This window comes from Eulemur rufifrons, chromosome 30 (genome assembly GCF_041146395.1).
Source record: "Eulemur rufifrons isolate Redbay chromosome 30, OSU_ERuf_1, whole genome shotgun sequence".
NCBI classification, from domain to species: Eukaryota; Metazoa; Chordata; class Mammalia; order Primates; family Lemuridae; genus Eulemur; species Eulemur rufifrons.
In genome coordinates this window covers 68,118,914-68,146,894 of record NC_091012.1, presented here as the reverse complement: position 1 = coordinate 68,146,894, position 27,981 = coordinate 68,118,914, and the positions used below count along the sequence as shown (strand labels likewise).

General features: G+C 39.0%; 1 protein-coding gene and 1 non-coding gene across 4 annotated transcripts; one reads left to right on the top strand and one right to left on the bottom strand.

Moving 5' to 3' along the window:
- Window positions 1–600: 600 nt before the first annotated feature.
- CSTF2 (cleavage stimulation factor subunit 2) lies at window positions 601–25,821 on the top strand. Of its 3 annotated transcripts, XM_069462919.1 has the most exons (15): window positions 601–684; window positions 2,101–2,179; window positions 2,744–2,913; window positions 3,557–3,693; window positions 4,177–4,296; window positions 4,410–4,547; window positions 6,928–7,051; window positions 13,273–13,335; window positions 15,739–15,798; window positions 16,454–16,595; window positions 17,371–17,546; window positions 17,818–18,095; window positions 21,944–22,054; window positions 22,826–22,951; window positions 25,002–25,821. In XM_069462919.1, exons 1-14 carry the CDS (start codon window positions 627–629, stop codon window positions 22,946–22,948), a joined length of 1,779 nt encoding a protein of 592 aa, XP_069319020.1. In that variant the 5' UTR covers window positions 601–626; the 3' UTR covers window positions 22,949–22,951; window positions 25,002–25,821. The 3 variants fall into 3 exon arrangements, with proteins under 3 accessions (XP_069319020.1, XP_069319022.1, XP_069319021.1); XM_069462921.1 differs by lacking the exon at window positions 15,739–15,798 and having other exon boundaries at window positions 6,979–7,051; XM_069462920.1 differs by lacking the exon at window positions 15,739–15,798.
- On the bottom strand, window positions 15,442–15,628 carry LOC138379182 (U2 spliceosomal RNA). The gene has a single exon (XR_011231986.1). It is a non-coding gene; the product is annotated as a U2 spliceosomal RNA (small nuclear RNA).
- Window positions 25,822–27,981: the final 2,160 nt, after the last annotated feature.

Below are 27,981 nucleotides of genomic sequence, written 5' to 3'. Positions count from 1 at the left end.
GGAGCCCAAAGGCTACACGAGAGCAGATGGGGGTCTGCTCTCCCTTTTCCTCCCCCATTTCCTCAGCTACGCTGGTGCTTACACGTAGAGCGCTGCTCATTCTCGCACTCTGCCGCCTAGCGCGACTCTATTCCCTCATCTCCACACACTATCGCCTTTAGCAAAATAATGATATGCACGCTGCCGGGGCGGGCCCAAGCACTTCCCTCCCCAATAGGGCGGAACTAAAATGAAAAATGCCACAGTTGTTAGCAAATGACTTCCTTGTTACCAAGGTAAAGCCGCTGCCGCCATCTTTATTGTGGCTGACGAGCACTTGCGTCAGCCTAAAGCAGAATAAGGACGTCTACAGGATAAAAGCTTTCAAATCAGCCCGGCCCCGCCTGTATCTAGCTCACAGCGGAATTATTTTCAGGCTGTAGCTCCGCCCAGAGGAGGGGGTTAGTCTTCCCCCACGGACATAACGCGCGCCTGTGGCTGGAAGCAATGACGCCAGAGGAGGGGCCCTGCGTCCGCCCCGCCCAGGCTCTTCCGGTTCATGTGCCGAACGAAGGCGTGGTCTGCTATGTGCTTGTGCGCTGTACGGAAGTGTGCTTTGGTGCACCGGAAGCCACCGAAAGAGAGCTATGGCGGGTTTGACTGTGAGAGACCCTGCGGTGGACCGTTCCCTACGTTCTGTGTTCGGTGAGAGGTATTCGTTGGAGCCAAGCATCGGGGAGGGACAGAAAGAGGCAGGGAGTGGCGAGGAACGCCCCTCTGCACCTCCAACCTCATGAATCGCCACAGGAGCCGGTGACGGGTCGCGAGTGTAGCTCTCCCTGCCTATCCTGTAGGGTGGCCAACCTGGTGGACTCGTGTGCAAAGAGATGCGCTCTTTCCCCAGAGGTCTTGTAGGCTTTCCGCAGTATCGTTGAGGATGTTAGACTAGCGTCCAGCTTATATACATTTCTCCATGAACTTCAATTATCTAGAAGAGAAGGCGCAAGGCAGCAGTCCCTCTGCGTCCCGTACCATTCTCATCCCCATCCCACAATGCAGATTATATACTGAAGTATAGAGCTCTGTGTTCACTTCCTGGCCTCTCCTAAAGACTTTCATCGTTTGCTTTTTACCTGTAACATTTTAGTTCATTGATAGTGGTGGTGGCCATTTGGTGTCTTGAGATGAATCGTAAATAAATGAATGAATGAATAATTAAGACCTTATCGAAAGAATTTTAAAGAGGAGCTAAACTATTCTGAGTAATCTTTTTGGCTGAAATAAGTTGTTTTTTAAAAGTATGTGTGGAGAGGCCGGGCGAAGTGTCTCACGCCTGAAATCCTAGCACTCTGGGAGGCCGAGGCGGGAGGATTGTTCGAGGTCAGGAGTTCGAGACCAGCCTGAGCAAGAGCGAGACCCCGTCTCTACTAAAAATAGGAAGAAATTAGCCAGACGACTAAAAATATATAGAAAAAAAATTAGTGAGGCGTGGTGGCACATGCCTGTAGTCCCAACTACTCCAGAGGCTGAGGAAGAAGGATTGCTTGAGCCCAGGAGTTTGAGGTTGCTGTGAGCTAGGCTGACGCCACTGCACTCTAGCCCAGGCAACAGAGTGAGACTCTGTCTCAAAAAAAAAAAAAGTATGTGTGGTTATTTTAAAGCACTTTGAAAGCGATATGACAAAACAATTCAGGATAATTTTTACTTTCATGGTCATTCTCCCTTTAAGTGTATGTGTGGAAATACGGGCATATGAACCTGTTTTAAAAATTATAACATTGACATTTTTAGTAGTCACCGACAAGACTTGCAGACCTTCAGGTAAATACCAATGCCTAAGTATCTGTTTTCACCAAAGTTAAGGAAAATCTGATACTTGTCACATCAGTCTGAGAACTAACGTTTAGGAGTATCTATCCCTTTTATATTTAGTCTCAGTGGTATAGTTCCCTTGTTAAGTGGTCTAAAGAAATACAGTGGTATTGGAATTGGGAGAACACAATTTTTAGCCAGTTGTTATATACTCAATGATATAAATAGATACTAATACCGTTTACTTTCTCACTAAAGATCTAGGTTACAAACTCAGAATTTTAATACATTACCTGTTTTCTTCCTTAGTGGGGAACATTCCTTATGAAGCTACTGAAGAGCAGTTGAAGGACATTTTTTCTGAGGTTGGACCTGTTGTTAGTTTCAGGTGAGATCCCCTTTTTCTTCTTGGTGGGAGCTTCTTAAATATCACCACAAATGTGGCTCTTAGTAATAATGGCAGGGTTTTTTGTTGTTTTTTTTTACTGGTGACTTTTCACATGCATTTTATTTTTGTAACTGCTTTTTTGTTTTTTGAGACAATTCTCGCTATATCACCCAGGCTGGTCTTGAACTCCTGGCCTCAAATGATCCTCCCAAGTAGCTGGGACTACAGGCCCATGCCACTGCACTCAGATAATTTTTAAAAAAATTTTTAGGGATGGAATCTTGCTGTGTTGCCCAGGCTGATCTTGAACTCCTGGCCTCAAGCAATCCTCCCACCTCTGTAACAGCTTTTTTGAGATATAATTCACATACCATGCAATTCACATTCATTCTTACCTAAAAGATATGTTTTTTTCATTAAAAGTGTTTTAAAAAATATTTCAGTGGGGCCATCAGAGTTGTAAGGTTACTTATCTTATGGTGGGTCAAATTAGAGCATGGCAATGTCAACAGGAACCCTGTATGTGTGTAACATTTGTGCCTAATGCTTGGTTCTGCTCTCTAGATTGGTATATGACAGGGAGACAGGAAAGCCAAAGGGTTATGGCTTCTGTGAATACCAAGACCAAGAGACGGCCCTTAGTGCCATGCGGAACCTGAATGGGCGCGAATTCAGTGGGAGAGCACTTCGAGTGGACAATGCTGCCAGTGAAAAGAACAAAGAAGAGCTGAAGAGTGAGCATAATCCCAAGTTGTATGCAATATGAATTAGTAAACATGTAATGATGAAGATTTTCCATTTATGATATGTTTTGAATATGCTGGAATTGGTATCCACACAGCTTCTTTACTTAATCAACCTGAGGTGCCTGAGTTAGAGAAGTATATATCTTTGAGAAACAGGTAAAGTTGACTTTAGAAGTCCTTCAGTTGCCAAGGAGTTGATTTCTTGTTAAAAGATGAATTCAGGTTCACCAAGCCATTAGTAGTACTAGCTATGTCGTTGTCACACCTCTGACTGTGTTGTCAGATGTGTAAACTGGTGGGTACTAAAGACATTTTTATGGCTTTTTTCAAGAGGTTACAGATGCAGGAATTTTTATAATTAGCATCTTTTTCTATTTAAACCTTTTGCATCTGAAATGGCTTGTCAAAAGAAAATATGACTGTTCTCTAATTGTCCCAGCCTTCATCTGAGAACAGAAAATATACTGTCCCTTTCTTTCAAAGAAACAAGAGACTTTTAATTCATTTATTTCTCAGCTCCAGAGAATTTAGTTATCGGCTGTTCTTGCAGCAGCCCTGGAAAGTAGATACTTGAAATGATTTAGCTTTTTATTTTCCCTCCCTAACTTTCTTGTACTTTCTTCCCGATTAGGCCTTGGCACTGGTGCCCCTGTCATTGAGTCACCTTATGGAGAGACCATCAGTCCTGAGGATGCCCCTGAGTCCATTAGCAAAGCAGTTGCCAGTCTTCCACCGGAGCAGATGTTTGAGCTGATGAAACAAATGAAGGTGGGAGGAGACATTAGGTTATGAATAAAGCAAATTACATCAGGTTTTCAAGGAGTTAATTGGTAAAAATAATGGAATTAGTTCCCTGAGCTCAGATAGAAATTGTGTCTATAGACTACCATTTCTTGTACCTCCAATATTCTGTATGTGCACAGTAAATTTTACATTTCGTACAAAGAACTTTGTATTTTTGTACATGAACACAACTACTCTCATAATCCAACTGGGTTTTTGTGGCCCATAGGTATCAGATGTAGATACTAAAATGGAGCTTTTTTCCCCAAATGACAGTATTACAATATTTGAAATGCCTCTTCCTTCTCTTGCCTGCCATGACCAAGATTTTTTGTGCCATACAAAAACTGATGATAACTTAAAGAGCCTCTTGAATATTACATTTCTCAGATGGGAATGGCTCTAAATCACTGTCAATTTCTAGGTAATAAGTATTGAAGCTGATGATGAATCTGCTTATCTTCTCAGCTCTGTGTCCAGAATAGCCCTCAGGAAGCACGGAACATGTTGCTTCAGAACCCTCAATTGGCTTATGCTTTGCTGCAAGCACAGGTAGTGATGAGAATTGTGGATCCGGAGATTGCCCTGGTGAGTACTTTTTGTTCTTTTACAAAATGATAGGGCAAACCTTGAGTGGGATAGGAACTACCTGATTGCTTGGTTAAACAGACAGCTCATAGGTTTGTCTTTTCACTTTTTAGAAAATTCTGCATCGCCAGACAAATATCCCAACGCTGATTGCAGGCAACCCTCAGCCAATCCATGGTGCTGGGCCTGGCCCAGGATCCAATGTGTCCATGAACCAGCAGAATCCTCAGGCCCCTCAGGCCCAGTCTTTGGTAGGGCTTTATCCCTTAAAATTTCTTTTATCTGTCTTAGAATGTCATTTTCTTTTTAGGAGAATATATTGAAAGAAGAATGGTCAGGAACCAGAGATGATAATTTCAATTTCCAGGCATAAAAGCCAATTTCCAGGTTGCAGAGCACATGGCTTCTGAATAGATTCAATACCAAGTTTGTAAAACAAAGAAATCCTTCTTGTATGCCCTTTTCTTATAAGCTAACTTTGTGTGTATGTGCATGCCTGGCACTTCGTTATTCCATATGCATTATTTCATTTAATCCTCACAGCAATTGTATGAGGTTGGCACTCTTATTATCTCCATTCTTACCAATGAAAAATTAAAGCTCGCTTTCCAAACATGACACAAAACCCTGAAGCTATAAAAAATTGATACATTTGAAAACTAAAAAGTTTCTGTGTAGAGAACAAGAAATAAACATCAAAGACAAATGACAAATTGGGAAAAAGTATTTGCCACACACATGATGGACCACAGACTTATTAATAAAAGAACCCTTAGTCATGTTCAAGAATGTTTATTGCCACATTATAATAATGAAAAATTGGCAATGTCCTAAATGTATATCAATGGAAGAATGGAGAAAATGTGGTATATTTATCCAACAGAATACTTAACAACAGTTAAATAAACTACACATAATCAATATGAATGACTTTCAAAAACATAATTCCATACAGCAGTTAAGATGAACTGGGATACATGGTATCAACACAAATAACTCAAAAACATAATACCATACAAAAGTGAAACTAAGTCAATGTGGAAGAATTCCTTAAAGGTTGGATATATGTGTCTGCATAAATCTCAAAAATATGTTCAGTGAGTTGCAGAAGAATACATTCAATGTGTAATGATTCATATAAAATTTTTAAAAATCTATAAGAATTTTTAGTGGTTGTCTGAGGAGAATGGGGTACAAGATGTGATTGGGGAAGACCATACAGGAGATTTAATTTATTTCCTAAACTGGATGGCTATTTTATTTTCTATATTACTTGTATATTTGTAGTTTTTCAGACTAAATAAAAAAGGCCTCCTATAAATTGGTAAGAACATTTCCAATAACCCAGTAGAAAAATGGGCAATAGACATGAACAGTTCACAAAAGTAGAAATATAAAGTAAATATGAAAAAGTATTCCACCTAAAAATGAGACAATATAATAAATTATGTCACTAATAAATGTAATGAGATAATGTAAATAGAAACCACAATAAGCTATCATTTGTCCTATCAGATTGGCAAAAGTAAACAATTTTGATGGATTGTATCAAGGTAGAGGGCAGAGGCTGGCAAACGTTTTCTGTAATTGGCCAGATAGTAGATATTTTTGGCTTCTATTTTTGGCTTCGCAGACCATAGGATCTCTGTCACAACTACTCTGCCATAGTAGTATGAATCAGCCATAGATAATATAGAAACAAGTGTGTGTGGTTGTGTTCCAATAAAACTTTATTTATACCAGACAGCAGATTTGGCCCATGGGCCTTAGTTTGTCAACCCCTGCTCTAAATAAATAAATACTTTTTCAAGAGATAGAGAGGAAATAAACTAAGGCCCAGAGAAGTTAGCTGGTCCAGAAATTATGCAATTTTAAGTGGCAAGTCTAATTCTTAACCTGGTTCTGTCTGAACTCAGCCTGTTTTCTCTTAAGACCACCTTCCTATACAGATTCCTATTTTCTGTTTTAGCATTTTGTTTGTGTTCTCGAAGCATATATGTGATTGTTTTATAACTTAGCTTTTATTCTTTATTGAGCTCTTTATTCCAAAGGACTGCTCAGTTTCCTGGGGAATACACAGATGAAAAGATAGCATTCCCTTACCCTCAAGGAGCTTTAATGTAGCATTAAAAAAAATTCACATTCCTCCCAAACCAGGATTATATCCAAGATTGGTTAAATCAAAAAATTTTTTTGATTTTAAAAATGTGGACTTACCAGCAGTTTTTTTTTTGGGTGGGGGGATGTTTTTGTTTTTTAAGCCCCAGTCTCTTTCTCTTTTTGGGTTCAAGGTACTTTTTTTTTTTTAACTCTTACTGCCAAGCCTCAGTTAGGAAGTCAACAGTAGGTGCTACATGCTATCTTGCCACACAAATAAGACTTGTCAATCTCTACAGTTAGAGTATGTTCCATCTTAACTGTGTTCCATATAACCAGGCTCATGATGTATATTGCAACTTGCTTCTGTGGAATTCAAAGTGCGTGATGAATCTAATTCTACATTAGACATACTATATAAAAAGGATGTAGAATATTTGGAGCTATCAATTTGAAGAGGACTTTAAGGTCATTGACTTAGTGTATTGAGTCTCCACAGAAACATGAACATACTCTGGTTTTTTTCTTGGTCAGGGTGGAATGCACGTCAATGGCGCACCTCCTATGATGCAAGCTTCTATGCAGGGTGGAGTTCCAGCACCAGGACAAATGCCAGCTGCTGTTACAGGACCTGGCCCTGGTTCCTTAGCTCCTGGAGGTAAGTTTCATTTAGAGTCCCCACCACTTCAGTACTTGCTAAAGTTTTGTCATAAAAACTGTCACAGTGCAACCAAATTATTATGTGGTAATGGGATCCTGATATAAAATTAATACACAACTAGAAAGTATATATCCTAAATGGAGGAAATAGTTTATTTTTTATATACAAATCTTAGATGTCTGATTATGATAACAGGGAAAGGGACAGTAAAGTGGAAGAGCATAGTAAAACTTCCAAATTAACAAGGGAAAAAAATGGAATGAATAGAAACTAAATCAAACCAGCAAAAAATAGAGAAAAGGAAAGGACAATGTAAAGTAAGTAATAAATAGAATAAGATGAAGGAATAAAACCTAGTATAGTACTCTGGGAGGCTGAGGCAGGAGGATTGCTTGAGCTCAGGAGTTCGAGACCAGCCTGAGCAAGAATGAGACCCCCGTCTCTACTAAAAATAGAAAGAAATTAGCCAAACAATTAAAAATAGAAAAATTAGCTGGGCATGGTGGCTTTGCCTGTAGTCCCAGCTACCCGGGAGGCTGAGGCAGAAGGATCGCTTGAGCCCAGAAGTTTGAGGTTGCTGTGAGCTAGGCCGATGCCACGGCACTCTACCCAGGCAAGAGAGTGAGACTTTGTCTCAAAAAAGAAAAAAAAAAAAAACTAGTATAGTTGTTTTTCTTCTAAATATGAATGGACCAAATTCTTCCATTATAAACCAGAGACTATTAGATTAGGTTAAAAAGATCTTGAAGAAAAATACAAAAATACATGATCACATTTGTTATTATGTTGAACAGACATAACATTGTATTTCAACAAACATAATCAGACCAAACAATAAAAGGAAAAAAGAAAAATTTAAAAACTATACACATTCATTAGGCCAGGCGCGGTGGCTCATCCTAGCACTCTGGGAGGCTGAGGCGGGCAAATCTTTTGAGCTCAGGAGTTCAAGACCAGCCTGAGCAAGAGTAAGACCCTGTCTCTACTAAAAAAAATTAGCCAGGTATAGTGGCGCATGCCTGTAGTCCCAGCTACTGGGGAGGCTGAAGCAGTAGGATTGCTTGAGCCCAGGAATTTGAGGTTGCTGTGAGCTAGGCTGATGCCACGGCACACTAGCCGGCAACAGAGTGAGACTCAATCTTAAAAAATAAATAAATAAATAAAAACTATACGCATTATTTGAAAGTATGTAGATAGGTAATTAATAGGCTGTTGCTAATACACTTGTAACTTTTTATTATTTAACAATTGTAACTAAAAAAAAGTTGAGTGAAATAGCAATTCCCCATATTTAACACCTGTATGAACGAATAATATATTATCAATATTTAAAGTTTTTTATGTAACAAACTTGTTAATTTACCTAATCTAGGTTAGACTGACGACAACACTACCAATGGGGACTAATTTAGATCTATATTGTTCTGTTTTGTAGAGAAATCAGTCTACAGAGCTAAATTGATGAGGACTGGAAAAACGAATTTTTAAAGAAATTTCAGCAAACTCAGCATTTTTATGTATCCACTTTATCCTAGTAGACTTAAGTTATGCTTCAGTAAAAGAAATGAATTCTGTACTTTATACATTTTTAAGTTATAGGTGCCTAATTTACCTTAAAGTATCACAAGTTGTCCCGGCTGGATGCAGTGGCTCACGCCTGTAATCCTAGCACTCTGGGAGGCCGAGGTGGGCGGATCGTTTGAGCTCAGGCGTTCAGGAGCAGCCTGAGCAAGAGCGAGACCCTGTCTCTACTAAAAGAAATTGAAAGAAGTTAGCTGGACAACTAAAAATATATAGAAAAAATTAGCCGGGCATGGTGGTGCATGCCTGTAGTCCCAGCTACTCGGGAGGCTGAGGCAGAAGGATTGCTTGAGCCCAGGAGTTTGAGGTTGCTGTGAGCTAGGCTGATGCCACGGCACTCCAGGCCGGGCAACAGAGTGAGACTCTGTCTCAAAAAAAAATCACAAGTTGTAATGTGATCCTGCTGCACATTTTAAGTATGCAACCCATGACATGAGGCTCATTAAATGAATTGAAAAATACTCAGACTTCTCTGTATCCTGTTCAGTGAGATAAGTACACTGATGATACACTTGGATGTCATGGCAATGTCAGATTACTACAAAACTTTCTAAATTTCTGCTCTCCATTTCTGTACTTATCTTGTGAACTAGTAACATACAGGTTGTAGATCAGCACCTTCTGTGGACCACACTCTGCATATGCTTGTGGACAAAAAAATAAGAACACGAATTAAATAATAGAATCAGGCCAGGCGCGGTGGCTCACGCCTGTAATCCTAGCACTCTGGGAGGCCGAGGTGGGCGGATCGTTTGAGCTCAGGAGTTCGAGACCAGCCTGAGCAAGAGCGAGACCCCATCTCTACTAAAAATGGAAAGAAATTATATGGACAGCTAAAAATATATATAGAAAAAATTAGCCGGGCATGGTGGCACATGCCTGTAGTCCCAGCTACTCGGGAGGCTGAGACAGGAGAATCGCTTGAGCTCAGGAGTTTGAGGTTGCTGTGAGCTAGGCTAACGCCACGGCACTCACTCTAGCCGGGGCAACAGAGTGAGACTCTGTCTCAAAAAAAAAAAAATAATAGAATCAATAAATTTCATTTACTATATAGAGGCAGCCTTATATCTTTAGACTAGATAATACACTCGTCACCCCTCTAATGACCATAGAACAGTTTAAAGAAAAAGACCCTGTACAGTACTTAGCCATAAAATAAAGCTTTAATAAATTCAAAAAAGTAGAGATTTTATAGACCATATTCTTTTATTACAAGCTAATAAAATTAGAAGTAATTAAAAGGTGACTGAAAATAACTTGGAAAATTAAGGAACATACTGTAGGTTATCCTTGAGTTAAGAGAAAATAAAAAGAAATTTATAAATTATCTAAAGGGAGTATGTATACTTCATTCAGAACAGTATGGGAAATAGTGAATGCAGTGCTTGAAGGAAAATGAATATCCTTAAATGCCTATATTAAAAAAATAAAGGAAATCTAAGTATTCATTGTAAGGAATTAGAAAACTAATAAACCAGAATATACCAAGAGGGAGTTAATAAAGATAAAAGTGGAAAGTAAGTGTAAAAAAAGTTTAAATAGCCGAGGCGGGCGGATTGTTTGAGCTCAGGAGTTCGAGACCAGCCTGAGCAAGAGCGAGACCCCATCTCTACTAAAAATAGAAAGAAATTATATGGACAGCTAAAATATATATAGAAAAATTAGCCGAGCATGGTGGCGCATGCCTGTAGTCCCAGCTACTCGGGAGGCTGAGGCAGAAGGATCGCTTGAGCCCAAGAGGTTGAGGTTGCTGTGAGCTAGGCCGTCGCCATGGCACTCTAGTCCTGGCAACAGAGTGACACTCTGTCTCAAAAAAAAAAAAAAAGAAGTTTAAATAATTAAACTTTCAAGTGATATTTTTGTGAGTTTGTAGCATTTATACTTCTGAAGTTATTAAAACTGTCAGGTGCAGTGGCTAACACCTGTAATCCTAGCACTTTGGGAGGCCAAGGCAGAAGGATTGCTTGAAGCCAGGAGTTCAAGACCAGCCCAAGCAACAGAGCAAGACTCCATCTCTGAAAAAAAAATTTCAAAAATTAAAACTTCACTAAGATTTTTGAGATAACCTGTTCAGGCCAGGCACAGTGGCTCATGCCTGTAATCCTAGCATGCTGGGAGGCCGAGGCGAGGCGGGAGGATCGCTTGAGGTCAGGAGTTCGAGACCAGCCTGAGCAAGAGTGAGACCCTGTCTTTACTGAAAACAGAAAAATTAGCCGGGCTTGGTAGCACATGCCTGTAGTCCCAGCTACTCAGGAGGCTGAGGCAAGAGGATCACCTGAACGCAGGAGTTTGAGGTTACAGTGAGCTATGATGATCCCACTGCACTGTAGCTGGGACAACAGAGCAAGATTCTGTCTCAAAAAAAAAAAAAAAGAGAGAGAGAGAGATACCATGTTCAAAGCTCTTTGACAGGAATGAAAAGGGGGCAAACAACCTAGTAGAAAAGTTAGCGAAGAAAATGAGTAGGCACTTCATAAAAGAACGAATCCTAATGGCCAAGAAAAACAAATTCATTTATAGTTAAAGGATTATAAATTAAATAACAGGATTTTACTTTACTTAAACCCATGAGACTAGCAGAAATTTCAAAGAGATGATGCTTAATGTTGCTGGGAAAAATGGTACTTATACATTGAGAAATGTGAAGTTTTTCAGCCTTTTAAGAAAGTAGTCTAACATTAAAAATTGATACATTTTGACCCACCAATTCCACTTCTGGGAATCCAGCACTTACAAATAAAAGCACTGTTATGTGATAATGTATAATGAGAAATTATGCCCATAATAGCTTCTGCCATTCCTTTCTTTAGGTCCTAAATTTTTATATTGTTTTGGTGATTTGTTGGGAATAGAATGAACGCAGTAGAATGTTACGGCTAGAAGAGAGCTTTGAAATCATTTAGACCAGTGGTTTTTAAACTTTATGTTAAAATCACCTGAAGAACTTACAAAATGAAGATAGCTAGTCCCCACCCTCAGACTAATTCAGTAGTTGTGAGGTAGGGCCCCAAGAATTTGCAGTTCTAACAGATTCTCTCATGGTACCAATGTTGCTTGTCTGGGGACCACATTCTGAGAACCACTGGTATAGACCAACTTTCTCACTTAACAACTGAGGAAGCCTGGGAATGTATTAATTTGATTAAGTCGCTTGTTCAAAATCACAATTATTTAGTGGCAAGCGCAGGACTAGTACCCAGTTCTTTGGGTTCTTAATCCATAGCTCTTTGGTGCTTGGTGTGTTAAGTGGAATAGGGGGATGTGGTGTATACTTGCTATTTTAGGGAAGTATTGATGAACTGCAAATATTTAACAGATCAGCTTGTCTTTTCTCCCCACTCTTACCATATATTGCTCCTTTGAGGAAAAGAGAACTACTGCCATATGGAAAGGACCAGACAAGGACTTGTGGTGCATGATTATTCTTTATAAAGCAATCATCATGCCCCAACTGGTTAAGGTAGACCAGTGGTTCTCAACCCTATTAGACCCAGTGTCCCCTTTCTATAACAGGTATTTTGCAGTGACTCTGCTATCCTGAAATGAAATACACAGATGATGTAACCTGTGTAACATGATTTCAAAAAATCAGTATATTGCTTTAACTATAATATAGAGGAGAAGTAAAAGGGCATTAATTGATAATAAAAAGAATTTTTAATATGCAAGTGTTCAGGCACAACTACACTAAAAAACAAAATTTAGGAGTTAGGTGCTTGCACCTATAATCATGAATGTAAAAGCTAAAAATGTATGCAGACTGAGCACGGTGGCTCACACCTATAATCACAGCACTTTGGGGAGACTAAGGCAGGAGGATTGTTTGAGGACAGGAGTTTGAGACCAGCCTGGGCAACATAGCAAGACCCTATCTCTACTAAAAAAAATTTAGACAGATACAGGCATATTGTTTTGGCAACTCAAATGCCATAAGGACAGTTGACACTGATGATGTTATTTTCTGAAATGGTGAAATCTCATGGTAAAGTTCTTAAATTGCAGTATCCCTAATTTACTCAGTAATTTCATGTCTGGAATATTCAGTGTATATATATTTGAAAACAGTGCAAAGAACCTTTGTGTTTATAAATAAAACCAACTTAGGTCTAAGTTCAGATGACTGTAAGTACATTTTCATTTGTGTGAATGTTCAGTGAGGTATTTGAAAGTTTTACAAAAAACAGGGTAATTCTTGATTTTGTGGGACTGCCTCATGCATTGCAGGATATCTAGCACCTTCTCATTCAATGCGAGCCATCCCCCTACAGATCTTTGTCACAACCAAAACAGTATACCCACATATTTACAAAATACCCCAGGAGCGGTACTGCCTCCGGTAAGAGGAGGTCCATGGGTAAGTGGCATTGTTTTCCTGTATTACAACAGAGCTTCCTGCCAAGGTTTTGGTAACCAGTGAGATGATGTATTCTTATTGAAGTCCCTTTTCTGTCACTAAATCATAAATTATACTAACAAACCCCATCTTCTGTCTAAGTGTATCGTTGAATAGTTGTTATCTTCCTTTGTAGATTTCTGCTTGTGGGGCAGAATGAGGAAGTTTGTAAACTCAGTCACTGTTCTAATTTTTCTTCCATTACCCTAATTTGTGTTTTTCTTTTCTGCCCTTTATCTTCTAGGAGGAATGCAGACTCAGGTTGGAATGCCAGGAAATGGACCGGTGTCCATGGAACGGGGACAAGGTAAATAAATATTAATGTCTGATTAACATGGGCTGGCGTTGGAAATGTTCCATATCTGCACTATCTAATATGGCAGCTACTAAACCACTGGTAGCTATTTAAATATTAAGCAAATTAAAAAAAATTGATATTATTTAAAACTCATTTCTTTAGTCACACTAGACGCATTCCAAGTGCTCTATAGCCATCTGTGACTAGAGGATACCATACAGGACATTGCAGATATAGAGCATTGCTATTGCCACAGAAAGTTCTATTGGACAGTGCTAGTCTACACTTTCCACCTAGCATTTCAGAGCTCTACAAGAATTGATGATGGAGCAAGTGGATCCTTTGTTTCCTGCTGGCTTAATGATTGTACTGACATGTTCTCTCTCCCTCTATGAAAATCTGTTGGCTGAGTAAGGAATTTCAATAATGAGCATGTAAATATGTGGCTGAGTATATAAAAGACTCAATTTAAACCCCCGAGAAAACTAGGAGGGGATCATAGGTCCATAAAGCCTACTCAATAAAATATCTGCTGTGCTGTGGCAATAATGCCATATACAACAGCAGCCACCATTCCAAAATCTCCACGTTAGTTCTCCACATTACTGGAGGTTGAAGGAAAAGAAAATGCAGTCGTTCAGTTGGAAACAGTGTTAGGAGGAGAGGATAAGAGAATAGAAGGAACTGAGTGCGTGCTATGTGCCAGGCACTTTAATATTCATAAACTACCTTGTGAGTTAGGAGGCAGCACCTCAGTTTTACAGGCAAAGAGATGGAAGCTTAGAGTTTTAAGTTTCTTACTCAAGGGGACAAGGTAAGTAAATACTAATGTCTGAGTAACATGGACTGGATTTGGTGCTCTCATCCTCTCTTCTAACCAGTAAGTGGCAGAGCTAAGATTCAAAAGTCTCTAACTCCAGAATCTATTCTCTTTCTGTCATTCCATAGTGCCTCTATTAACTTCCAGAAATATTCTTCAGCGTCTTATACTCTTACTCATTGAGTCTCTGTGATGGGAAAAGACTGCTTTGGACAAACACAGAGAAGCTTAAGTTTTTTCTTGTTAGCACATGGCCTATAAGTGAAACTCATTTGGAAAGCAATATATTAAGGTACACTGGGGTTGGTTGCTAAAGAGACAGAACTAATAATTTTTTCTTGTTAGATGTCTGACAGCAGGACCAACTCCTGGCCAGATCTCATCTTTTCTTTAAGCATCCCATACTTTTGTGCTGTTGTACATCCCTTACCCTGACCCCACCACTGTCAATAGATTGTGTGTGTACCCCCAAAGTATTTCTGCAGTAGTGAGAAGGAATTAGGATTTTGGTCATACTTGTGCTTCTCAAGGGCCCAGCAATCAATCGATCAAGTTTTAGCTGTTTAACACATACTTCCATGAGACATCTTCCTTCCTGCTATATATCTTCACCTTTCTGGTCAAAAATTGACAAAGGGATATGACTCATGTTTTGAGGGTACTTTAAGGATGTCTTCATGAAGAGACAAAGTAAGATGAGTTTTATTTTATAGCTTCCTTCAGTACCCAGCAGAAGCAGCAAGAATCTTTTTCATTTGTGCCCAATTTGTCTTACTTTCCTGGAATCTACTACTTTTGCACATTTATAATGGTGAAAGAAGGCAGTGAAATGTTTTAGAAGATATTACTTGCTTTTCTACCACCTTTGTTTACTGTTGGTGCCCATATCATTTCATTAGTCTTTGTTTGCTGTTGTCGTGATGTTTATTATCAAAGACTTGCTGTGGCAGAGTCTTTCTTGTGGAGTGATACTCTCTTTCCTCATCTAAAGTTCATTCACTGCATTTCCCCATTTGATAGTAGAAATTTTTGTGCTCTAAAATATGACAAAAATAGTACTGCCCCACGTCTGTAATGGCCTCTCCAAAATAAATCTTGCCTTCCAGATTCAGTGCAGTTTCTTTCATGTTTTGTTTCTGAAACTACGTTTATGTTCTTTGCTTAACTAGAGATTCAAAAGTATTCTGTTTATATTTTATTTCTTTCTTATTTTAATGGTATCATAAGGAGACTTAAGGGAAAGTATAGTAGCAGAGGTGAAAACCAAAAACGGTTGGCTATTCCTGCCAAGATAAAAACAGTGCCCCACAGGTTTCCCTTTAGGAAGCTATCTGGTCAAAGTGGAACTGTTTCAGATACCCAAAGGAGCTAGTATAGTTTAGGGAGGTTTTGTAGCCTGGGGCAAGCTGATGAACTCTTGGCTTTTAAAACTGATAAGAACAGATACTACACTTGATCTTAGCCAAAAGGCCGAGAAGCGATTGGCTTTTTATGTGTAAATCTCCAGTGTCCGTATGTATGTGTTTCTGCGTGTATGTGCAAGCTATTTTAAGTGTCTGCTCTTTCTCCTTTTGAACTTACTGCTCACCTAGGAACCCTACAGCACTCGCCCGTGGGACCCGCCGGGCCTGCATCAATTGAGCGAGTTCAAGGTACCCATTGTATCTGCGGGTTTCCTTTTGCTTGTGGTGCTCAGGGTGGGACGTTGAGAGGAAACGAGCTGCTTGGCAGTCTCATCCTCACGTTCAGAACCCAAAAGGGTAGTGTTTTGGGGTTTTTTTTTTTTTTTTTTTAATTTTTTCCTGTTGAGGCCACAAGCCTAAGATTGACCTCTTCACACAGGGCAGAGAACATGGATGATATGGGCATCTGTCCGAGGCTGTACTCCCTCCCTACTGGTGTCAGGAGGCTTGGATGGAATAGCAGTCTGTAAGGAGACAGCGGGTTCTTGCAAAGCCATGGCAGTGTTCACATATGCCAAGACCCCACCTCTCTTTTGTGACCCTGGTCCTTGAACTAAGATTGATTAGAAGGAAAACCAGGAGCATAAGTTTCTTCAGGTCGCAGTGCTAGTCCTTGGCAGGTTGCTTCCCAGTTTGCACTTTATATAATTCCATCCATACCTCTGACATGGCACAGATTCTGCCTACACCCTGCTTCTGTTCTTGAGCTGCAAGAGGATTCTGCTGTGGTGAGGTTTCACCCACTCTAAGGTGTCTGAATTATATTGTCAGTGGTATATAGAGCCATTTCTTGTTTCCTTATGTGTCCTTCACAGAAGTAACTCCCCGTTTGTTTCCCTGTCAGTGCCGATGCAAGACCCCAGAGCAGCTATGCAGCGGGGATCCTTGCCTGCCAACGTCCCAACTCCTCGAGGTCTGTTAGGAGATGCTCCGAATGACCCACGGGGAGGCACTTTACTTTCTGTAACTGGAGAGGTAGAGCCTAGGTAAGCACTAACATAGAAGGAAACAGTTTGAGAAATCCTGATTTTCCTTCTTTTGACAACAGAGTCTTTCTATACCAATCGTACCTGTTTGCCTACTTCAAGGTACATAAATATTCATGGCCACTGTCCAAGACTAAGCACATCGCCTAAGGCAGAACTATGTAGTTGAGTATGTCATTTTGAAATACTATGTTTTCAGAAATTGGAAATTCTAGTATGAATATCTACAGGGGAAACTTGTGATAGTAGTAATATTAATCGTAGCAATAATAATGACAGTTTACGTTAATAAGGCTCATGCCTCTGACTCTGCTCTGAATGCTGTACTTAGATCATCTTAAATCCACACAACAACACTGTGAGATGAATACCATTATTAGTCCCATTTTACAGATAAAGAAATAGGGACATGGAGAAGTTAAGTAAATGTACCCAAGTTCACACAGCTAATAGGTGATAGAACCTACATTTGAACCCATACAGTCGGAATCCAGAACCCATGTTCTTAAGCACTATACTGCATATTCATTATACACATAACGAATATCTGTTGATTCTTCCCTAATTATGAGTGCTCCAAATATGACATTCTAGAATATGTGGATTTATGTCTCCATAGCATTTCTTCAGTATGTTTGGTGTTACTCTCTTGTTAGCATTCGTAGACTGATGTTTGCATCAGTTCTTTGTTGGATGTTTACTTACTGATCTTCTGGTTGACAGTTTTTGGTTGTGTTTTTCTGTTTTAAAATATAACATTTTTCTCCACCTTTAGAGGTTACCTGGGACCACCTCATCAGGGTCCACCCATGCACCATGTCCCTGGCCATGAGAGCCGTGGACCACCACCACATGAAATGAGGGGAGGTCCATTAGCTGAGCCCAGACCTCTAATGGCAGAACCAAGAGGACCCATGCTAGATCAGAGGGGCCCGCCCTTGGATGGCAGAGGTAAGGGGAGACCACATCCCAAGGCTAACTGGTATTTATGGGCTAATGGTGAACCTAGCTATCTTAGGCCCCAATCTGGGATAAAGAATGCTAGAGCAATGAGATTGACAAGAATCTTTAAGGTTTATCTGCAAATCTGAGAAAATGGAGAAGAGACAATAGTCTCGTATAGTTGAGGGGAGACTAGAGGAATAGATTTCTATCTTTCTTGGATTGTTGGTTCTTGCAATACAAGTGAGTTTTGTTTTTTTTTTTACCACTTTCTTTATAGGTGGAAGAGATCCCCGAGGAATAGATGCACGAGGGATGGAGGCCCGAGCCATGGAGGCCCGAGCCATGGAGGCCAGAGGATTGGAGGCCCGTGCGATGGAGGCCCGGGCGATGGAAGCTCGTGCAATGGAAGCCCGAGTAATGGAGGCCCGTGCAATGGAAGCCAGAGGCATGGATACCAGGGGCCCAGTGCCTGGCCCTAGAGGACCTATACCTAGTGGAATCCAGGGTCCCAGTCCAATTAACATGGGGGCAGTTGGCCCCCAGGGATCCAGACAGGTATGTGTAACACTCCCTTCTAGCATCTAAGTGAAATCTAGATCTATTCAGAAATTGGTTATTGAGCCTGATTGCCTTCTGACTTGGACTGTTTCTCAGGTTGTTAGAAAGGGAAGACAAGGATCTTGCTATAGTTTCTGTGTCCATAAGGTAGTGATTTTCTGGGCTACCAAGATTGGAGTTCAAAAGAACAACCTTTGCTGTGAGCTAAGCTGACGCCACGGCACTCACTCTAGCCTTGGCAACAAAGTGAGACTCTGTCTCAACAAAAAAAAAAAAAAAAAAAAAACAAAAGAACAACCTTATCCCACAATAAGTAGCTATCCCATTCAGAGCAGAGCCCCTGAAAATTTAGGGGTTAGAGAGTAGTCTTCTACTACTTCTATTGGGGATACAGACCAATATCACATACAAGGCTTTTTCCAAAATATAGTTGCCTGGATCTCACCCCAGGCCTAACTCAGGATCTCTTATCAGTAGGATCTGAGCGTGGATAGTTTGAAAAACCTCCCCTAAGTGATTCTAATGTGCAACTTTGACTAAGAACCACTGGGTTAGAGTATATGGAGGGTTGTTAGTGGTCATTTAAAGTAATCTTGGGTTTGCTGAGACCTGCGCTGATTTACTGTCATCACATGGCCTAAGTGAACAGTGGAGTATGAAAGGCAATTTACTAATGATCACCTTAAAAGCTGTGGAAATGAAGCTTGTCTCCTCTCTGCATTATTTGGCTCTCTGCAGCTGTCTGTATATGATGGCCTATGGTTGTCATCACCTCCCTCTTTATCTCCAATTGGTTGTGGGAAGGTGGTACGTGTGTAGCTTCCCTGAGTTTTCATGTGCTGGCACCTTCATTTCCCTCTAGACCCTCCACCTTCCTTTTTCTTTCTTCCTTTGTGTACTTCTCTCTTCCCTCTTCCATTTGTTTATGTGTCTTCCTCCGTGTGTGTGTGTGTGTGTGTGCGTGGGCATGTGTGTGTGAGAAGGATAATATTAGAGCTGGAATGGAAATGTCAGTCATCCAGTTCCATCATTTTATAGGTTTGGAAACTGAGGCCCAGGAATTCAAGTGACTTGACCAAATTCACATAACTAAAAATTGGCAGAGCAAGGAATAGAACCTGCTATTTTTTTCCACTCTACTACTCTCTCCTGTTACCTGCACGTTTATAGTGTGGATATGTGTCCACCTCCTCCTCTTTAATATGAAATAAAAATACGTTTTTTTCTGGTATGTGTAGAATGAAACTATTCTTTATTGTTTTTCAAGTTTTGCTTTAAGAAAACTGTGTCCATGGGCCTTGGTTTTTATTGTCCCCTGTATGATCGGTAGCCTCAGAAATGGTTTTTATGCATTCATTCTGTCATTGAGCAAATATTTATTGAGCACTACTGTATAACAAAGATAGATCTAAGTACTGGGGATATAGCAGTGTGAACAGAACAAAGCCCCTACCCCTGTGGGGCTCACGTTCTAGTTGGGGAGACAGATAATAAGTATCTGCATAATGTGCTTATCTAATTCTGCCAATAATTCTGTGGAGAAAGACATTGAAAGTAATTGTTGGAAGACCATTTCTGGATGATGTCTTACTCCTCTTTTCCTGCTAGTACTTGAACTCATTACTCTAATACTAGGTTTATATAGTTTTCATTAGTAGATTCTATAAAGCCCATTAGATCCAAGGCGGAGAAAATAAAAATTTTTATCTTTGCTCTTTTTTTAAAAAAATTATATATTCACTTAAATATACATAATACATTCATTCATCTATAAAAGATACACATTAAGAACCTCACTTCAAGCCAAGTATGGTGGCATACCCCTATGGTCCCAGCTACTCAGGAGACAGACGGATCATTTGAACCCAGGAGTTTGAGGCTGTAGTGTGCTCTGATCCTGCCTGCAAATAGCCACGGCACTGTAGCCTGGGCAATATAGTGAGACCCCCACCACTCTTTAAAAAAAAAAACTAAAAAAACCTTGATTCCTCTCATACCTGTCTCTTCTGTGACCTCCAGCTCCTATAAATAATCACTTTTATTAGATCTTTTTATGTATCTTTCTGGCAGATAGGAATATTATTTTTCCCCCTTTCACTGTTCTTTACCTTGGTTTTTTCTTTTCTTTTTTTTTTTTTTTACTTAATGTGTCCTTAATTTGTAATTTTAAATCAGATTTTAAAATTAACTTCAGTCTTCCCAGTTGGAAACTTGTGGGTAAAAGGCTTATTATTACTAGAGTGATTATAGGATGATTATGTAATTTATCATCTAAAGGACACTTTTAAGAATAAAAGAGTGCTGTTAATAATTTACTCGGAGGCAAAAGCATAAACTGGGACTGTCTCAGGCAAACCAAGATAGATATATGGTCTCTCTTACTAGTACTTACCTGCCTAGAACAGGCACTCCTGGAAACTTAAAATGGCCATTATTGAGTGGTTAGATCACATTACAGTACCTCAAATTAGTATTGACTAAAGCTTGAAAAAGATTATACTCATAGGTGTTTCAGATCCATAAGAGCTCATTAAGGTTCAGCCCGGTCTCTGGATTCAGTACTGATAAAGAACAAAACAGTGCTAATATTCTAGCAATCTGTACAACTCTGTACCAGTGCTTCATCTATTTTGTGTCTTTGGGGAATGAGTTAATGCATGTAAGTGAATGTTCCAGATAATAGAACTATTCTACCAAGTTTTTAAACTGTTTTAATGAAAAATTATTTATGATATATTTTATGCTTCCTTTCTTAAACAGGATACAAAAAAATGATCATAATCATTTGTGACTACTCAAGGTCATCATTAAATAGATTCTTTATTGAATGTGCTATAGTATAAAACATCATTATCTCCTGTTTGGTTTCTGGTCTCCTTCACTGTCAGGCTGTCACCTGGCTCTTCACATTGCTGTCATGGTATCTGCTCCTAACAGTTGTTTATCCATATTTCTTTTATGCTTTGCTGCTTCTATGCTGGGGAAGCAGGTAACACGTTTGTTAACAATTTGTGTTTAATAAGAGAGTATCTAAGCTCTGGGTGAATGCCTGAGTGTGAACATAACTTTAAGTGTAGGGACCTTCTAACAGTTATGCTTGGTGCCCAGAGGTCTTTTCCTTGGTCTCTGATAAGTCTTCCAAAGGGTTGAACTCGTTGAAGATCTTAATTAAATACCAATAAGTACTTAATAAAAACTGCACTTTTTTTTTTTACTCAGGTTAGTCATATTTCTTGATCTGCATTTAGCAGAAAGCATCTACCATTTATTCTCTATGGAAAGCTATAAAAAGCAAATGTTGGGCGAATAGCATTCTTTTCCCCAGAGGCCTTCCCATCTCCTTTCCACCTCTCTGACATTATGATCGCCTCTGCCTCACTTGTGGTATAGGGCCTTTTGGGACGAACTACCTATGTCTTATTGAACTAGAGATAGGCAGTAGCCCCGTGAATGTCACTTCCCCAGCGGACAAGCATATGTTTTCTCTAGAATGTGTTGGCTTCATTTGTGTTTCCACTGAGCACTAGTTTCCAGGGTGCTCTCAGTTTTCCCTGTGCTTATTTGGCTGAATTTTGATTAATTCGATGGTATCCAGTTGTGCTGAGTGATACTTGATGATGCTAGAGCTGTTGTAAGCGAGTATGTCTAACTTGCTAGTTGGTCTCTGGCAAAACCCTGCCTTCTGTCATTGCTGACAGTATAGCAAATGATCTTCAGAGTCATTAATTTGCTTTTTTTAGTCATATCCATATAGACAGCATAATTTTTCACATTGCTTTTACTGGATTCAGGTTACCTATACATCAGGAGTTCCAAAAATCTCTCCTCTCTCTTTGTGCACATAGGTTCCAGTCATGCAGGGAACAGGCATGCAAGGAGCGAGTATGCAGGGTGGAAGCCAGCCTGGTGGCTTTAGTCCTGGACAGAATCAAGTCACTCCACAGGATCATGAGAAGGTAAGCAACACTGTCTGACTGCTTCCATATGCACAAATCTAGTCTTTTTGATTCCTGTTTTCACAGTTACCATGTGGAGATCCTGGGTCTTCAAAGTCCCTTTGGAGGTGATGTTTACTCTAACTTGGAACTCTTTTATGCCTTGTTACCTGAAAATTTGTGGGTCTGGTCATATAGTTCTTAAGTGGGTGTAAATGGCAGCTTATCTTGCATTTCAAACTCATCTGCCAGTAATAGTAGGTTCTTCTAATGTAGGCTAGACCGACCTGAAAATCCAAACCCCTTTCTTCCTTCCCTTTCTACCCTATCCCCCAAAACGATAGCAGATTCCCCATGAGTATATCTTTCTGTTATTATATTTGACCATTGTGGGGAGTTCATGTCTGGTGGGAAGGCTAAAACTTGTGAAAAGGAGAGACTTTCAAAACAGGATTAAAAACTGAAGAATTTCCAGGGCTTAAAGATACCATCTTAGTCTTCAGGAACTTTGAGTTCACGAAGGTGTCTATTTTGAATCAACTAATCTTAGGTATTTTAATTTATACTTGTTATTTTCATTGTGCCTTCTCTCACTAGATTTTTTTCTTTTTTTTTCTTTTTTTTTTTTTTTGCCTGCTGTTTGTTTTCCGTGTGTGAAATATCCTTCCTTTTTCCATTTTGCTTCATATCCCACTACAGTAACTTTTTGGACAGAAGCTGGTGGTGTTTTGTTTTGTTTTTGTTTTTTTAGCTGTCATCGTTAAAACTCACTACCTTTTTTCCTCTACACAGGCTGCTTTGATTATGCAGGTTCTACAACTGACTGCAGACCAGATTGCCATGCTGCCTCCTGAGCAAAGGCAGAGTATCCTGATCTTAAAGGAACAAATACAGAAATCCACTGGAGCACCTTGAAAGGTAAGCAAACTTAAACCCACCTGAGTAGGACTAGCTCCTTGTGTATTCTGGGTGTGTACTTTTAACCGTAACCAACAAGATTGTTCTCTCTGAGGCCCTCAATCCTCTTAGCTAGACTCTCTTTACCCTTCAGTAGGTCAGCTCCTGTAGGGATAAAATAAGGCTATAGAACATTTGTTGAGTTGTTGAATTGCTTATAATCTTTATTAACCTTCCTTTCCTAATGACAAAAGTCATATATGATCAGTTTAGCAAATGTAGAAAGTTAAAGGTAAGAAGCCCTGCTTCCTCGATCTCATTCCCCAGACAGAACCTCTAAATATAGTTTGGTATGTATCCTTCCAGAATCAGTTGTATTATTTTATTCCAAACTGTCCCATCAAAATGGAGAAAATACAAAGCATATCAATAAAATGTATAAATATTTGTTTCCTGTATTTGTTTTATAATGAACATTTTGATGTGAAACTATTACAGCACATAATTTAAGGCAGTAAGTGTCCACCATTGCCGTCGGTTTCTATACATTTTGGGTATTGCTGTACACTACTATCCTTATTTTTTGTGCTCATCAGTCCAATAAAAAGGATCCAGGTAACCTGTCTCATAAATAATCATATAACTTAACTTGATTACACATACACATATTGGTATTTCTTTTTAAAAAAAGTTTCCCCCAACATCTTTGTATTTTATAAATGAACTGTTTTTAAAAACAGTTTAAAATTCACATTGTCCCAATATCAGCTAGAATATCACATTTTTAATTCCTTTTTATCCCATCTATATTATAATTCCCATCCATATGTTTTAATCCATATTTGTAATGTCTTTAAAACATCTAAACAGCAACTATGTATCATATCTGTATTTAGACTTTAAATGACTGAACATTATAATGGGAAGCTGTCATAGATGGATTGGCTATCCAGACTTTTGGTGTGACCAGCACCTTAACCTTTTATTCCAGACACCCCAAGCATTTTATTTTCTTCAGTAAAAGCATAGACTACCTATTATATTCAGAGGAATAGAAAAAAATTATCACTCTTTTACCAATTTTTTTATGCAAGAGAAGGCATTCTCTGCAATGTGAGAAAATTACTGTTTTTGGATAGTGGAGGTAGAAATGTTTCTGAAAGTTCATTTATTATGTTGTTCTTGCTTATAATATATCTAATTTAAAGTCTTGCACATTACCCACAGGGCAAGGTTTTTATCTGTTTTTTATTAAATACCTTTTATTTTGAAATAATCATAGATTCACAGGAAAAATAGTGCAAAGAATCTCACATACCCTTCACCCAGCTTCCCCCAATAATAACATCTTAAATGGCTGTAGTGTAGTATCTTTTTGCTTTGTAGTAAAAACACCAAGAAATTGACATTGGTACATAACCAGTTAACTAGACTACAAACTTTCTTCAGTTTTCACCATTTTTTAAAACCTACAGTAATTTGTATGTATGTGGGTATAGTTCTATGCAGTTTTATGGGGACAAGATTTTACTGTGTGTCTACTGGTATTTGTGCATACTATGGCCAAAGTGTTGGCTTTGCCTTCATTCTGTACCTAGCTAGTTGTCATCCATCTCTGCCATCACTGTCCAGCTTCTGTACCATTACCATTACAGATCAGTGGTTCTCAACCATGGGCAGTTTTTCCCCCTAAGGGACATTTGGCAATGTCTGGAGACATTTTTGGTTGTCACAATTTAAGGGCGTATGGTGTGCTCCTGGCATTCAGTGGATAGTGAGCAGAGATGCTGCTAAACATCCTATAGTGCACAGGATACCTCCCCACTTCCCCAATAACAAAGAGTGCTCCAGCCCAAAATGTCAGTAGTGCTGAGGCTGAGAAACCATGCTGTAAGGGATGATTGCTTTGAAGAGATGGGAGGCAGGAGACAGACACCTTAGAAATCTGTCTTGGTGATTTGGTCTTATGCCTATCCTCCTACCTCCAGCCTTTTTATTTTTTTCTCATGGTTTTTCCTGCAGAGAACTTTGTCGCCAGTTCTAATGGCTCTCTCCCAACTTTTTGTTACAGGTTTTCAAAAATACCTGGCAAGAAATCCTGAAATTAACTCCATAAGTTTGTTGAAATGCTGAAAAAAGATGACTCTGCATCCTAACCCTTGAATGACTCAAATCGGTGCCAGGTGGAGGACTCCCATCATCTTCTCTCAGAACAAAATCAGTTCATTTTGTTGTCGTAGTTTGTATATTTTCTGTGACTTGAAATAAACTTTGAACACAATTTTAGTACACTGCAAATTGATATACATGACCTTTTTGCTTTTAAAAAGCTGAACACCAAGGGTGAAACCTTAGATGTGTTTTCTACCCTTACTGCAGCATTGTACTTTAACGTTATATTGCCATAGCTGTTTTTACTTTAGGTTTACCATTTATTATTCTTGATATTTGAGAATTTCTCAGAAGCAATGTTTTCTGAAACTTGCTTTTTGTTCAGTTTGCTTCTAGCAGAATAATAAGGCTTTGCCCTCTGAAAACTTTCTAGAACTTGAGTCTCCTGGCAGAAAATAGCACATGCTTACAGCTGCAAAGTGGTCAGAAGGCCAACAAATCAAAGAGCCTAGTGCAGCAGTGTGTTTAGTATAGAAAAATTTAAATATCAAAATTCATTTTTTGTCAATAGCAGGTCTGAACATGCATAGTTCATAGTAAAGACAAAGATGTGTTAGCACTGGTTTGAGTGTCTGTCAGCAACATAGAGACTGTTAACATTTACTTGTCTGTTCTAAAAACTTACCAGCGTAGGTAGGTAATCAACTTTAAAAGTTTAAAAAGCCACTAGTTTTTCACATATTCGAGATAAAATAAGAATTGAACAGTAACCAAATGAACAAAAAACATTTCATCCTGTCTTCTAGGAAATCACTAACCTGCTGCCCTACCCTATAACCAAACTTATTCTGGGAACTTAAAACATAGAAAACCCTAAAACTTTTACATTCTTCTCAGTTCAAAAGGACCAGATGTAGAGCACATACAGTCAGATTACCCATTAGGTCTGCTCCTAACTGCTTCCTTGCGGATAGGTATGAACATAATTAGTGCCATTAGCTCTATACCTATGAGTCTTCTTGCCTAGTATTCTCTCTCGTAGTGGCATTAGGAGGGAACATGGTTTCTCTTCTTCAGGCCAACCTCAAGAGGTTAAGAGTTGCCTTAATAATTAGTAAAGTTCTACTGGAACTACTTTTGAGCCTATTTATATTCTCAGAATCCTACCCCCTGGGTTAGGATTATAGTCAGGTGAATTAAAAGCCTGGCATAGGCTTAGAGAATGTAATAGCATATTGCTTACATGTCAAGCAAAAGAATGCAAAAATAATCAACTTTATGAGAGACACTGAAATTGAAGGATTTTCTACTCTGATATATAAACATTTATAACAAATATTTGCTGGATAAGGTATTTCATATTACAACCTAGCAAGAAAATCTTGATCGAAACAGCTGGGGAGCTTTCTGGGTATCCTGGTCATCCCCAATTCAGCTTGGATATTGATTATGCATAGAATTTATTATTTTCATTACCTTTTCTGCCTACTCCATGAATATTAAGGCCTTGACATGTTGATTTTGGCAGCAAAATCACTTAAAGTGTCAGTATATTCAGACATTGAGATTGAGTGAAGCCTTTCTTTTTAGAAACTCATTATAAATTTCAAAGAACACTAAGATTACAAAGCAAGGTCATTGAAGATTAAATCATTCAGTCAGCAGTTGTCTAACAGGGACCATATCTTCAAGGTTCCATTGTGCATTTTCCCAAAGTCCTGTTAAACCTAATTTAGACAGCTGAAATCTGGGTGCACAAATTGGCAACAGCAGTGGTATCCCTCCCTACGGAAATACCCACTGTTATTTTTTACTGGCGTAATAAACGAAACAGAATTAGCTACCATGAGTTCGTGACCCACCTTTATTGTGCTCAGACTGGTGACTGAAAAACCCAATTTTACCAATCCTTCAAGCCATGGAGGTTCCTGAATAATTAGAAACAACCATTTGTTCCTTCTTGGTCATTTAATGGTTAAAAAAAAAAGGTGCTATAATGCTAACTCAGTAGAAACATTCTTATAAATCTATAATGAGTTAAATTGTCTTTGGGCGCAATGAAGTGTGAGGTTTTTTTCTCTCTTTTAAGAGCCCTGGCTGTTTTCCTTCTAGTGATTCACTGACTACTAACACCCCAGACCCTGTTGTAGGGTCAGATTGGATAGATGGGAGAAATAAAAAGCATTGTGATAGGAGAAAGAAAAGCATTTTGCTTATGTCATTAGGTGAATGATTATTTAGTGGATAGATAGGAGCCAAACAAATCTACTAAAATTATAAATTCTTTTTTAAGCTAGACATTAATAAACCCGCTTAATAAAAGTGGCGATAAAGAGCCCCTGTTGAGTTTTCATAATTATTTTTAACAGAACAATACAAGATGACAAGGTAGCTGACTTGCAATTATAATACAATTTCAGTTACAATTAGCATGCTTTCAAGGTTTTCTTTCCCAAATGGAGAACCCAGAAGTAACAAAAGATTCATTAAGCAAAGAAGAAAATCCTTCAGTTTTTGACAAGCAAAAATAAGTAAAGCATAAATTGCTGTTCACACTGGATAAGACCATGTTTAAAGTTACAGTAAAAATGTACATAGGTGGTGTTATATGGGATGGGGTTCTTGATAATTTTCTGTTCATTGTTTATATTATTTATGTTTATTATGTTTTGTCATTAATTATTCAATAAATTTTTATTTAAAAAGTCACCCTACTTAGAAATCTTCTGTGAGGGTGGAAGGGAGAAATTACAAACCAAAGTCCTGGAGTTGCTAACACTTGGAATCGACATAATCACCTGGGGTTAAATTGTGTAACTGTCAACCACCAAAGCTCTGCTATCAAGCCTTGCTGCAGTCATGGCTTTCCAGAAGGATTTACAGTTATTTTCCCAAGAAAGGATCCATAGGTTTCACAATAGTTGTGACTTCTAAAGTTC